The sequence below is a fragment of the Suncus etruscus genome, chromosome 2 (assembly GCF_024139225.1).
Source record: "Suncus etruscus isolate mSunEtr1 chromosome 2, mSunEtr1.pri.cur, whole genome shotgun sequence".
Classification (NCBI taxonomy): Eukaryota; Metazoa; Chordata; class Mammalia; order Eulipotyphla; family Soricidae; genus Suncus; species Suncus etruscus.
The window spans coordinates 104447868-104462690 of record NC_064849.1 but is presented as its reverse complement, the minus strand read 5'-3'; the positions used below and the strand labels follow the sequence as shown (position 1 = coordinate 104462690).

Genomic DNA, 14823 nt, shown 5'->3' with positions numbered 1-14823 from the left:
TTGTATCTAAAGCGTCTGGGTTGCAAAGACCCAAACCATTTTCTGTCCATTTCTTATACATTCAGTCTAGTTACCACTAGTCTCATCATATCTGTAAGACTTCTTTTCTCCCTTTTCTCTGAGAGCCAGTAGACCAAGACAGATTTTTGGAGGCTCAAAAATGATTTCTTTCTCTTGAGGCACATCTCTCTAGTCTGCTGAGGAATAAAAATTCCGACAACCAGATAGATCATTTTGATTGGTGCCAAATAAATTTTACTGAGAGCTACTGGCAAATAATTACAGCATGTCACTGAGAAATGTGGTGATTTTCTTCTAGCATCAGACTTCAGGCTTGCCCTGAGTACCACAAATAAAGAAAGAAAGAAAAAAAAAAAAAAAGACAGGAGACAGGCAGCTTTCTCCCTAGAAATAGCATGGCATAGATATCTCATAAGCAGAGACGTTGAGAGGCTGAAGTGCTGCTTTCTCTTGCAATGTCTAGACCAGAATACCACCGATTCAGTGGGATCCACTAGAATCAGTCTGCTGCCCTTTTTTCTGACTACAGCGAACTTGTGAACTCTGCCAAACATTAGGCAGACTGGAAAATAAAGACCACCATTTTGTTATAAGCAGGGATGTGGGCTCCTGGAACATTATAATGTGCTGTCGCTAAGCAAGAAAAAAAGAAAAGAAGGGGGGAAGATCTTGGTTGAGAGTGGAAAGTCCAGAAAGTCTGTATGAAAGTCTGCTCCCCAGGAGCGGATGGTATGCCCAAATCGACTAGGATTTTGGATCCAAACATAAGACTCTTGCACACACAGAAACGGTAAATCATATCAGAGAGTCAGGAAAGACCATGTACAAAGCCGCTGGATGAACCAAGTTTCAATGCAGAAGAAGGAGAGACACAGAAAGCTGCAGGAAGGGTTTGGAGACGGCCAAGACGCAAGAGAGGGCTAAGACGGGTGGAGGGAGGCAGAAGGCGCGGGAGGGGGCCGAGCTGAGAGCGCTGCGCGCGGACGTCAGGAACAAAAGCTCCAGCAGAGTCTGGCAAGAGGCACTCGGGGGAGCAATGGGGTGTTTTGAATAATTATTAAAATTAGCATGTGTCTGCGCCATCCTGTGGGTGTGGCGCCGCGCGGCGTGTAAACTCGCCGGCGGGAGCACACATTGGATTAGCGGCAGCAAGCCTGCCAGCTTGCCCGAGGAGAGGGGGGACCAGCGCGCGGCACGCCGAGCGAGCGGTACCATGGCCTCATCGCAGGGCAAGAACGAGCTGAAACTCGCCGACTGGATGGCCACGTTGCCGGAGAGCATCCATAGCATCCCTCTGACCAATTTGGCCATCCCAGGTAGGCGCGCAGAGGGCAGCCGACGGGGCGCGCGGCGCTTCGGCACCGCCCCGCCTTGCTTTCCCCGCCACCGGGTGGCAACTTGCCGCGCCGGCCGCGGGAGCTGACACTCCACTCCCGGGTGGGTCTGGGGTGCCTGGGTGACGGGTTTGGGGTGTCCCTCTGGCCTCTGTTATCTCCGCAACAGCCTGGACCATGGTGTGGGGTGTCAAGGTGACTGCTCCCCCTCTTGTCTTGCTTGGTTCTCCAGCCGGCTGGCTGTGTGCGAGAGGACTGGGGCAGGGAGCAGGCACGACTCCTGCTGTCGCCTTCAGCTCTCCTCCAAAGGACCCTCACAGCAGATCCGAAGGTTGGGGGCGCTGCCTGGGGGTCTAGGAGCCAAAGCGTGTGTCCCCTGGTTTGGCTTGGGATTGTGCACTTGCGACTCCATGGCTGTCACGGAATCCAGCGGGATCTGGTCGGTTTCTTGGTTTGCACCTATTCCTTAATATTCGCCCCCAGTCTCTTTTTAAAGGGACAAGCTCTCGCAGAAGAGGGTTGAAAGTTAGGGACCGGCGGCCACGCGATCTATGCCCTTGACTGAGCGCCCCAGGCGGGCGAGAAGCGGAGGGCGCCCCTGCCCAAGTGTGCGTGCACCCCAGGGCCCCGGCCGAGGTGGACAAGATCTATGGCGTCTAATGACCCCGGCTGGTTGGAAAGCGGAGCTCCCGACTCAGGATTGCTTAGACCTTTTCGGGTTCTATGTTTGTGGCTTAGATGAGGCAGAGCCCAGTAGTAGGGTGGGCTTAATAAAAAGGTCCTAGGGGGAGGGGGTCGCACCTAGTCCTGCCTAGTAAAGCCCCTAAGAGACTGGAGTGACCCAGAGGAATGGGACAATTCCTGGAGCCAGAGCCAGCCCAGCCTTCAGAGCAAGTGTCCTGGAGTGAGGGTAGTTTCAGAACAATTGACCTGGTGACTTCTGATGACAGGTCTATGCTTCCTTACCAATTTAACATATAGGTGGGCTGAAGCTCAAAATTCCGCGTCTTTTATGGCTAGGCTAAGGGCAAATGACAAACAGGTCTAGAACTGAATGAATCCTCAGTAGAGCCTTCAGGTCTACTTCCTCTTGATCCACCCCAGCCTGTGGGTTGGGGTGGTGATGGAAAAGACACAATATTAAAGAAAAGGGGGATATAGGGAAGGGTGCACGTGAAAATTCTAGGAGCCACTCTGGAACTGACCGGTAATTCAAAAATCAGTGTTAATTTGTCAAGTGAACGTTTGGAGACTAACAATCGCTGTCTACACTCAGAGTGTCTGACCTGGAGGCCTGATTTTGCCTTACTTCCAAAGGTAGCTTCCAGCAGTCTGGTATCTCTGAGGTAAAGAGAGAATCAACTTCTTCAATGGTCATTTCTTCTGCTTGGTATCTGGGGGAACCTGGTGATCTCTTTTCCCAAGTAGTCTACAGAAAACATAGAACTCTGCTGGCCAAATTTCCCCCCAAATTCCTCTTCTCTTTTCCTCCTTCCTTTGTATTCATTTTTTTTTTAAGTACCTGGTTTCACCTGAGCATTCCCTTTACATATGAGAAGGACAAGGATTGATGTCAGCTTTCTGATGTGATTCTCCAGAGACCAAGGGAGGAGAAAGCCCATGTTCACTAGGCTATCTCTGAAGGATGGAGTGACGCCATGTGTGAATCTCTCTATATTTTTGCAATGCATCACTCTTCAAAACCTCAGTAATGTACGCAGGACTGCAGAATCCTTCCCCAAACCCTGTGCAATGGGCCATACTGGCACTATTAGTTTCATTTCATAGGTGGAAACATTGAATCTCAGTGGAGGCAAAAATCACCAGCTAAATGTTCCATGATTTGACTTTTAAATTAGTCCTTAGGGGGCATCTGGGAATTTTTGGAGGGAAATGATTTGGGATTTATATCTGAATGATTCAACAGTGGCAAATATTAACCAGAATAAGGGGACAAGGGAATAGATATTAACAGGAACAGGGAAATTTCCCTTCTCTTCCCTAGGGAAAAAAGTGAAACCTGAATTTAGAGAAGGATATTTTGGTGGTTTTGGATTTTGCCATTAGATGCAGTGAAATTCCACTTACCAATAGAAAATCCACTTTTTCCCAACTCTTATTAGTATAATCAAACTAGATAGCTACCCTGTTAAATCTCTTGCTCTCACCCTCAACTATATTTTTCTAAAAGATTACCAAATCTATATCCCTGAACTCTCCCACCATTCTGTAAAGTTGATTTGATAGATGTATGGCAAGGGAATTAAAGAGAAGCGAGTTCACTATGGGTGTGGAGCAGGAGTGCCAGTCCTTGTGCTTCTTGTTCTGAAGCCTGTTGATGCTCAGAATGTGAGCCTCTGTAGGGATTTCTGCTTTATAAATATATACATGTGTATATGTAAATCTAAATAGAATTCACTCTAAATATATTTAAATATAAATATGCCTACACATTTAAAATGAGTTTGGTACCTCTATGCATTTACTTGACTGAGAATTTCTGAAGGGAAAAGACATTCAAACTTCTATAGGCAAATCTAATTGGAGGCTATTAAACACTAATGGAATAATTGCCTTAAAATCATGTTAATAGCTTCCTGGCTGCTACATGTTTACTTGACCAGTTGCTTCAGCTTGAATTAAGTAATTATATCCACCATTTAAAACCACTCCTTATGTAGCACTCAAGTGTTTCAGTGGAAGGGAACTGCTGCTGGGTCATCCTGAACACTTCCAATTTTCTTAGGTAAACCAACAGGAAAGTGGAGGAGAGCTAGCTAATTATGAGGCCACCCACGCAAGGCAGATGACCCAGATTACCCAGGGCTAGTGCAAAGGACAATCTGCAGGTGTAAAATATCCCCCACAGGGAGTGCAGTTGCCATCTCAAAGCATTTGTCAAGCATCTGCTTCTTGATTGCTTTCAAAAATAAATCTCTAAGTGGCCATTTTGCATTTATATGAACCTGAATTTAATACCGATTGGACTTAAGAATTAAGTCAATAAATAGTATTAGTGGTTTTCTCTCAATGTTTATTTTAAAGAAATGATATTTGTCAGGTATAATGATGATCATCCAGATTTCAAACAGCAGCATTATCATTTTTCCTCTTTCTTATGATACCAAACTCAGTTTTTATTGATACATATCTATCAAAATATAATGATGCCTCCTGTTACCATAAGCAGGTAAGAGAAGAATTATAAAAATAGAAGCAGGAAGAGAAATGTGAATTCGGGTCAAGTGGGTCTGATAAATCTGGTGGGTCTGGTGCATTTCTGGTATCTTTTTAGCAGAGGTCTAACTGTAGTCATGATGGTGGCTCCAGAACCATAGTAAGGATATCTACCACAATAGTAAGTAGGCTATTGCTTGGTCTGAGCACAAAGCTGGTGATCTGAGCCTGTGATTGGGAATCATTCTTAGTTGGTAAAACTTGTAGAATAGGCTCCTCTCAAAGTATAATTGATTAAACAAGAATTGTTGATTTTGCTTTACATAAGGTGCTGGGAGAGGCCTTTGAATTGGTCCTCATATTGCCTTCTAATTTTATGTCTCTCAATTGGTTCTTTTGGTTTTCCTGTTAAAAATTTTTTTCCCCACTGCCTCTTCATATGGCTTTTTCCCCCTTCCGTTGGGGATGGGCTTTTTTTTTTTTCCTAATAAAGGCTACTCAGGTGACCTGGAGGGGCGGCTGACATCTTAGTTCATGGTTCTACGTGGTGGAGTAACTCGCTTGTGGGTGAACAACTTGCTGTTAGTTTTCTGGACTGCTATACCTTCCCAACTGTGTGTGAATTATTTCCTGCATTGAAATTGCTGTTGGACCTGCATTTCTTTTCCTACCTGGACAGAAGGCATAGGAATCTCTCTCCCTCTCAGGGGATTGTGGAATGCCCAACCCACCATTCAACAATAAGAAACATTAGATGTTGTAGAAACCAATGACTATACCTCTCAGTTTTGTTCATTTCTTCCACAAAACATGGACACTGTTGAAAATAAAAGAAATTAGGGAAAGTCTTAGATGCTTATAAAGCTTATTGCTGTATTTTTGTGTCTGATTTTATTCATTTCTAAATTTCTCCTCTTAATTGTCAGTGTTCTTGGAGCCAATGGTGGTCCTTGTTATTATAGAACAAATCTGGAAATAATTATAATTTTTTCCACATTTTTGTCCTGACAATTATAAAAAGCTAACTTTTTAAGATGTTACAATGTAAACTTCAAGATAAATATTTCTTATGTTGTGTTTTCAACTTTGCTTTTTCTAAAAATAAAAACATTTGCAGTATTTTGCCACACCTAGCATAGCTCAGGGTTACTCTTAGCTCTGTGCTCAAGAATCTCACCTGATGGGGCTTAGGAGATCTCAGGGTGTTTCAGGGATCAAATCTAAGTAGGCAACATGTGAGGCATATGACTTACCTACTGTACTAGCTCTCTGGCCCCTACTATGGCTGTTTCTTAATGAGTTGAACTGTGATCAAGTACTATTAACCAACAAAGGGTTACATATGGTTTCTTTAAGGGAATGATATTAAAGAGTGCTTAATTAATTAATTAAAGAGACCCCTAGTGGCTATACTTGGCTAACCAAGACAGATAGTTCAATGTTAGGGTGCAGAGATGTGAGGCTGGTCAGATTTAGTGGTGCTGGGGATCTCCAAAGTAAACAACACTCTCCATAGTGCTTGGGCAGATGTTTTTTACAAGGCTTATGCACTTGACATCTGAGCTATCTCCTTAGTCAGTTAAAATTTTTCTTATATAATAACAGATTCTGTCAATAATCTTCTGAGGCTTTGCTACTCAAAGTTGGTTTAAGGACTAACTTTAGCCCACCCCCACCCCAGGTGGGGTGGACTTCAGTAACCATAGGAGTTTGGAAGGAATCTTTAACTATTTAACCACAGTCTGCATTCTGTCATGATATCAAGATGCTTTATATACACACTGAAAGTTTTAGAAACATCACCTTAGGGAATCTTTAAGAGAATACTTTTCTGCAAATATCGGAGGCCAGTTTAAACATACAATTTTGGGTCAAAAGACAATTTAAAGAACTCAATGTGGTAGGCTGGGGTTACATTTATGGGGCAGCACCACATGGCTGCCCAAGAGTTTCCAAGAGTGACCTCCTCCAAGCACCAACCTGAGAGTAGCCCTTGAGCACCACCAAGTATGGCCCCAAACAAAACAATAAAATGGATCCTGATTAGGCTCTTCCTTCTATTTGACCACAAGTCTGGTTATGAAAGTTCAAATTTGAGTTTATTCTTAGAGTCAGAAACCCTTGTTTGACTTGAGGTTAATGGCACAGGTTGATAACAATTCTGATCACTGAAATTACATCCATCATGTACCTGGAACAATAGTTGTCATTTAATTGCTTCTTAAATGTTCAAATTAGGCCACCGTGATAAATGCAAAACCTTACACCTTATTACATAAAAGCTACACAGATCATTGATATAAGACATTAATTGCTCTTAAAATTAGCCCATCTGGTGATACAAGTGGTCATTAATGACCATTTGGAAAATATCTCTAAATGAATTCTTTGTCCATTTGGTTTCATTCTTTGTTGTGTTATATAGACCAAATACTGTCATTCTTTTCATGTATTGCATACACTTCAACTTAGCTATGTTACACATTTAAATTTATTTATTGAGGTGAAGTTAGATATTTTTAATCCAAAAACATTTAAAAATAAAAGTTAATGGTAAATGGATTTTTGATAGAAAGAGAGTGATCAATCTTGTTTGCCTTTGCAACCCATGCCTCATTTATTTGATGTATGACTACATGAAATAAGAAAAGGCATATAGTTATCACTCACTTGTTTTAATTTGAGTCATTTGACATAGTCAATGTTCGAAACTAGTTAAAATAAAACCCCAAAACTAAGACCCAAATGATCAAATAGTAAAATTGGATACCATAAAGTTTATGTTAAATGTTATACTCTTCACTCATGAAAATCCCTTCTATTTTTACTTGATGTTCAGTTTTCTCAATTAATTTCATCCTCACCCAGTCAAAATAGAAAATTTGCTAAAAAGGAGGAACAAGACTTTTCAGTACCTCACATTAGCAATGACAAGCAGAAAATATGTGTAAGGGAAACTAACCAATGGAGAACTTGAGTCACTTAGCTAGCTTTCTTGAGACCCTGCCAATTCACAAGTAAAATTATAGTCACATTAATTACACATTTTAACTCCACCTTTGTGTTTTCTTAATGCATTTATAAACAGCTCTGACATTTCTGAACAAATTCTTCAATGTTTAATCAATTAATTTTGGAGGCTATCAAATCATATTTGCCTTTTTTTCTTCTTTATTTGAAGAAGTGGCATTGCTTTTACTTACCTATAGAGGAACTGTGTTTCTATAGTTTCAAACCTAAAGGGTCTACCTAAACCCAACATTAAAACTATTAATGTGGAACACGATCACTAGAAAGATGCCAAGAACTGCATCTCCACTCTGCTATTGCCAACTTCAACTACTGATTCTGTCCACCATCATTCTCAAAGTCATGAGGACCATTACTACTAGAACTTTTCTATCTCTATACCTGAGATAGAGTTAGCAAAAAGTAGCTTTTCAAGTTTTTATTTTTTGTTGATATTTGATATACTGGTACTTTGTTTTTCCTCACTTGTCCCAGGACTCAGGTATGAGTTTATGATGTCTAAGTAGAGGTCATTGTTAATGCATTAACAATGTTAATGCACTTTGTATGTGTGGGTATATATGTGCATATTGTGAATTGGCTTTGATTTAGGGCAACTTTTTGTTGAAGATACTTCTTGATTTCTTATGTAAGGAGAACTCTGGTGAAAACCACCTCATTTAAATGTTCCTCCATTTAGATGCAAAGTGGTAAGTTAGTACTGGATTCCATATTATTCCATATTGTTCCTAATGATCAGCCCAATAATATAAAAAGAAAATAATTTGATGGTTAATGTTTATTATACTGAATATTTGTACAGTTATTTATACTTCAGCCTCCAGGAAAGTTTAGTAACTCTTGGTTAATGTTTATTATACTGAATATTTGTATAGTTATTTATACTTCAGCCTCCAGAAAAGTTTAGTAACTCTTACACATGTGTACACAGATATGCACAGATTTTAATTACTTTTGAATAAAGCAATCAAAATTCTGGAGATTTTGCCTGTTGCTACAGTAAGATTGCTTCTTACCCACAAACACTAGTTTTTGGAAACTAGAAAGGATGCAGCCTTGATGGGCAGTCAAAGAACTTCTGGCCATAATCGTGGTACTTAAGAGCCTCACAGAGTTAAGATATTCTTTTATCTCTCTTGCTCTTGGGTGGGTTGGGATTAGGAACCAGAAAAGTATATATCAGTGGTTTTCAAGTCCCCTTGCTCCCTATGGACTGGTATAGGTCTACAGAAATTTCTTAGGAGTCCTGGAAAATGTTGTTGCTTCTGATCACATGTAGTGGTTTCATTATCTTTTGTGCAGACCAGCAGGAAATTTTTGTGAACTGATTGTTGTGAAATCCACTGATTTGAATCATGTATTCTAGAAGATAGGGAAAAGTGAGAGAAAAATATATCACAGTTCACTTGGAAATTTGCCACTAGAAGCTTTTTACAGCAACATATGCTTTTATTATGCTCTATTAAGAGAGGAAGATAGGTCAGGAAGAGGGGCAGGAGGAGATGGTTAAACATTCCTGAGAAGCAGCCAAAATTAGTCACCTCCGGAGATCAGGTACTGAGAGATGGCTCATTGATTTGTTAGATGTGCTTTTGTTATGCTACTATATTTCATTACAGATCTTGGTAGGTAGCTCTTGCAGTGAATTCTATCTTAAATGCAAGTTCATTATGTATTTCACATATAATTTTTTCTGTAAATTAATTTTATGAAGCAATTATGTTTACTTTTAGTTAATCGTAAATAACAGTTGTATCAAATATATATTTAAAATTTTTGTAGTTCATAAAGCAAAATGGAGTATATTCAATAGCAATCTAAGTTGCCTGCTAAGCTTTCTGAAAGCCCCAGCTAACTTGCTGGGTGGTGAAGAAGATGATGCAGTTGAAGGATTATTGATGGACAAAAGGGTGTTAATCTTAATGTTTATTTCTGGCATTCATTCCTATGTGAGAAGAGAAAGAGGATGAAGGATGCTCAGCTCAACAGTAGCCCTATGCACATTCTTTTTTTTGTTGTTGTTATTGTTGTTTTTTGCTTTTTGGGGGTCTTTTTTTTTGGGGGGGACACAGGGGTTACTCCTGGCTGTCTGCTCAGAAATAGCTCCTGGCAGGCACGGGGGACCATATGGGACACCGGGATTCGAACCAACCACCATTGGTCCTGGATTGGCTGCTTGCAAGGCAAATGCCGCTATGCTATCTCTCCGGGCCCCCTATGCACACTCTTGTCATGACCAACTCTGGACTTTTCTCAGGAAAAAACATGGTCAATAGAATATAAAGAATCTACCTTGAGTTGCTACCAAAGAACTGCAGAACAGGTTTCATCACCCATTCCTGTCTTTGTTCTTTTTTCAAATGACCTTAAATTCTTAGTATTTTGAGTCTCCACTCTTGTAAATATACTGATCTCTTATGCCTTTCTCTTTTGTTTTGTTTACCTTGAAAAACTCCAAGTTAGTAACATTTAATTTCCCATCTATTCTAATTCCAGTAAGCTTCAGTGACTAAACACTGCTGGAGAAAAATTACAAAGTTGAGATGCCTGGATTCACTGAAATTTCTGACCATGAATTATTATTTTTTCAACTTATTAAAATTAATATCTTTATTTAAGCACCATGAATATGAACATGTTTGTTGTTGGGGTTCAGTTTTAAAAAAGAACACCCCTCTTCACCAGTGCAACCTTCCCACCACCAATGCTCCCTCTTGTCCCTCCTCGCCCACCATGAATGCTAAACTAGCCTTCATTCCTAGTGAAGTCATTTACCTATTTTTAAAGATAATAATCTCATAACTTGTATTGATCCTAACATCAGCACCTCCTCACCACATTCTAAATCAGTGTCATACAGCAAACCTCTAGAACTTTTTCATTTTGAATGACTGAAACTTTATGCTCATTAATTAGCAATCTCTTAAATTCCTCTTCTGTGAATGTCTCACAAGCACCATTCTACTTTCTGGTTTACTTTTTAATGGCTTTATATACCTTCTAGAAGTGTAATTATGAAGTATTTCTCATTTTATAATAGAGTTATTTTACTAATATTATAATGTCTTCAGAGTTCACTTGTCTTAGAATCATGGCAGAATTTCCCTTCTACATTACATATCATGTATTGCTATCAGAGGCATGTGATTTGTTTCCACATCTTCACTAATATGATATAATTAACATGGAATACTACTGTCTCTTTGAGATTCTAATTTTTTTATTTTGGATAAATATTACAGGTGAATTTGCTGGCATACGCCATTGTTAAGTTTTCTTTTTTCTTTTTATCTTTTACTTTTTTGAGAAGCCTATGTATTGTTTTCTGTAGCATCTAGTATTTTAAATCTCCACCAATATGAACTAGACTTCCAATTTCTTCTTATGTTTACCAACATGTGTTATATTTTGATTTGTGGGTATTTTGTTCTAATAGTTGCCACAAAATATTGCATTGGGGATTTGATTTTAGTGGTTAGTGATCTTAATTAACCATCTTTTCACTTACTTGTTAGCTGTATGTCTTTTTCAAGACTTATCTGTTCAAATATTTTGTTTACTTTTTATTGTTGCCCTCAAATAATAGAAGCTTATTCTATATTTGGGAAACTAATGACTAATACATATGTTTTCCTGTAACATATATTATTTTTATCTTTTAATTTAATCTTTTATTTTCTGTATATGCAGTTGGCTTGGGTTTGATCCTCAGCACCACACATGTTCCTCCAGGTCCCAGCCTACCAGTCCCATCAGGAGTGATCCCTGAGCAGAGCCAAGAATAAGCCCTGAACAAATATAATTGATTCACTTGTTATGCAGAATTTTTAGTTTGATATAGCCCTTTATTACTTCTTTGTTGTCTAAGACTTTTTGCCTTTTTTTGGGTGGGGGGCATTTCTGGCAGTGTTCCAGAGTTTCTCCTGACTCTGTACTAGGAACCTCTACTGGCAGGCTCCAGGAATCAAACGAGATGCCAGGGATTGAATCCAGGTCAGCCTTGTCTACTGCACTATCTCTTTAAGGTTTTGGTCTCACAGCTGAGAAAACATTACTAAGAACAAGTAATTTTCAGAAGGTTTTGCTATATTTTCTATGTGAAGCCTGAAGTTTTAGATATTATATAGTAATTTTATGTAGGATAAGTTCGATTTCATTTTTTGTATTTTTGGTTTTTGAGTTATACAACTAGTGGTACTCAAGAATTACTCCTGAATCTGTGCTCTGAATCACTTCTGGTGGTTCTTGGGGGGAACCCTATGTATTGAACTGGGGTTTATCATGTGCAAAGCAAGTTCCTTGACCATTTACCATTTTTTTCTAGCTCACCAATTTTATTTTTATGAATGTAAATATTCAGTTTCCCTAACATATTTGTTTAAGAGACTCAATTTTTTTATCATTATATTATTCTTATTGAAGGTTATTTAACTGTATGTATATAGGTTTATTTCTGGGGCTTTCCATTTAGTTCCATTGGTCATAATGTCTGTCTTATTACCGTTTTGCTTTTAATTCTCTAGCTTTGTAATATGTTTGAGTCATAAAATTTTATTTTATAGTTTCATATTTAAGATTATACTGATATTTAGAGTCCACTGTGTTTTTATCTAATTTTATAATGGTCTTCTTATTTCTGTAAAAATGTGCCATTATAGATTTCTTTTGTTTGTTTTTTGTTTTTTGGGGCCACACCCGTTCGATGCTCAGTGGTTACTCCGGACTAAGCGCTCAGAAATTGCCCCTGGCTTGGGGGGACCATATGGGACTCCAGGGGATCGAACCGTGGTCCTGAACCTTGGCTAGTGTTTGCAAGGCAGACACCTTACCTCTAGCGCCACCTCGCCGGCCCCATAGATCTTTGTAAAAAAAAAAGAAAGAAAAAAAAGAAAATTGGTTTAAATTTGTACAACAATAATAGTAGTTATGTCACTTTAATAGTATTAACTATAAAATAGAATGGTTTTCTTTTTTCTTTTTCTTTTTCTTTCTTTCTTCGTTTCTTTTTTTCTTCTGGTTCTTTGTTCAGAAATCACTCCTGGCAGGCATAGAGGACCCTGCGGCCGGAGATGGACCCAGGCTATGCTATTGTTCCAGCCCCTAGAATGAATAAACTTTCTATCACATAATCTTCTTTTACAAATGTGTTGTAATTTTGTGAATACGTGTCTCTCACCTTTGTGGTTGAAATTATAAATGAGAATTTTATTATATTTTGATACTTCTATCTATAAGATTGATTTCATAATTTTATTTTTAATTATTTTTGTGCTTAGAAATTATTCTTACTAAATTTTATACTGATTTTTACACTAAATTTTGTATCATAACTTTACTATGTATTTATGTATAATAAATAATATTATTTAATAATGTAATAATAATTTAATGTTAGCAATAATTTAATATAATATAATTATTTGATATGATAATAATATTATTATACATAATAATATCATGTATTTATTTATTACGTATTTGTGTATTTATCTTTAAATTACTTGTTAGTGTGTGCTTGTATTTTGCGTGTATGATCTTTAGGAATTTCTACATATTATATTCTCAGAAATAATATTACTTTTTTCCTTCTTATTAGGTCTTTTTCTTCCTTATCTTGCTTAAATTATCTGACTTTATTTATACTACATATTAAAAATAAACCAGTGGGTACTCTTGTTCTGCTCCTGATCCTAGAGGAAAATCATATCCTTTGGATATCCTTTGGATATGATTTAGGACATGAAAATTTCATAAACTTTTTTAACTTTAAGATAATTTCCAGGAGCAGGAGCAGTAGCATGGAGTTGTAAGGCTTTTGCCTTGCACGCACTAGCCAAGGACAGACTGTTGTTCCATCCCCTGAGTCCCATATGGCCCCCCAAGCCAGGAGCGATTTCTGAGTGCCTAGCCAGGAGTAACCCCTGAGCATTACCGGATGTGGGCCAAAAACCAAAAAGAGAATAAAAAAAGATAATTTCCTCTAGTCAATGTATGTTGAGTAGTTTTCTTTTATCACAAAAATGTAATATATTTGCCAACTTTGTCAAATCTCTGTGTGTATTAAAGTGATTTTTTCCTTTATTATGTTAGTATTATGTAATACATTGATATTTGTTTAGGGAACTGTATCTGTACTCCAGGGTTAACTTGGTCATGGTGCATGATCTTTTCAATGTGTATTGATTAGGTTCTGCTAATATTTTTGTAGGGGGAGGTTAGATTATACACTAAGGTTTTTGGCCACTATCTGATTTTTTTTATAATGTCTTTGTCTTGTTTTAGAATCAAAAGAAGGATAACCTTAAAAAAATGAGTTTAGAACTTTTCTTTTCTTTAATTTTTTAGAAGAGTTTATAAAACATTGGCATTACTCCTTTAAATATTTGGTGAATTCAGTAGCAAAACCATCTGTTCCTGGACTTTTCTTTGTTCAGAGTTTTTAATGACTGATTTACTTTCCTGTATAGTTATAGCTCTACCCAGATTTTCTATATGTCACTCAGTTTTGATGTATGTTTCTAGTAATTTACTCATTTGTTCTGGGTTATTCAAGATTGTTTTTAGATGTAATTGATCATAGTAGTTTCTTCTTTGTTTTCTTCTTCTTCTTCTTCTTCTTCTTCTTCTTCTTCTTCTTCTTCTTCTTCTTCTTCTTCTTCTTCTTCTTCTTCTTCTTCTTCTTTTCTTCTTTCTCCTCCTCCTCCTCCTCTTCCTCCTCCTCCTCCTCCTCCTCCTCCTTTATTCCATTTCTCTCCTCAGTTCTAGTATATTCTTATTGGGTTTCAGTCTGGTTGACCTATCCAGTGTTGACAAAGCCGTGTTGAGGTCCCCCACAATTATTGTGTTGTTATTAATATTATTTTTCAGATTTGTTAAAAATTGTATTAAATATTTTGCTGGCCCCTCATTCGGTGCATATATGTTTAGGAGAGTGATTTCTTCCTGCTCTACATACCCCTTGATTAATATAAAATGTCTATCTTTGTCCCTTACAACCTTCCTGAGTATAAAGTTTGCATTATCTGATATTAGTATGGCCACTCCAGCTTTTTTATGGGTGTTGTTTGCTTGGATAACTTTTCTCCAGCCTTTTATTTTGAATCTATGTTTGTTCTGACTATTCAGGTGCATTTCTTGTAGGCAGCAGAAGGTTGGATTGAGTTTTTTGATCCATTTAGCCACTCTGTGTCTCTTAACTGGTGCATTTAGTCCATTGACTTTGAGAGAAAGAATTGTCCTGGGATTTAATGCCATCTTTATA

General features: G+C 38.2%; 1 protein-coding gene across 1 annotated transcript in view; it reads left to right on the top strand.

Moving 5' to 3' along the window:
• Positions 1-1000: 1000 nt before the first annotated feature.
• The window catches only part of PLCXD3 (phosphatidylinositol specific phospholipase C X domain containing 3), a 153506-nt gene continuing 139683 nt past the window's right edge, over positions 1001-14823 (top strand). Inside the window, exon 1 of the mRNA XM_049767694.1 lies at positions 1001-1337. Within this exon, the coding sequence (XP_049623651.1) occupies positions 1235-1337 (103 nt within the window). The 5' untranslated portion in view covers positions 1001-1234. The remainder of the gene's footprint in view (positions 1338-14823) is intronic.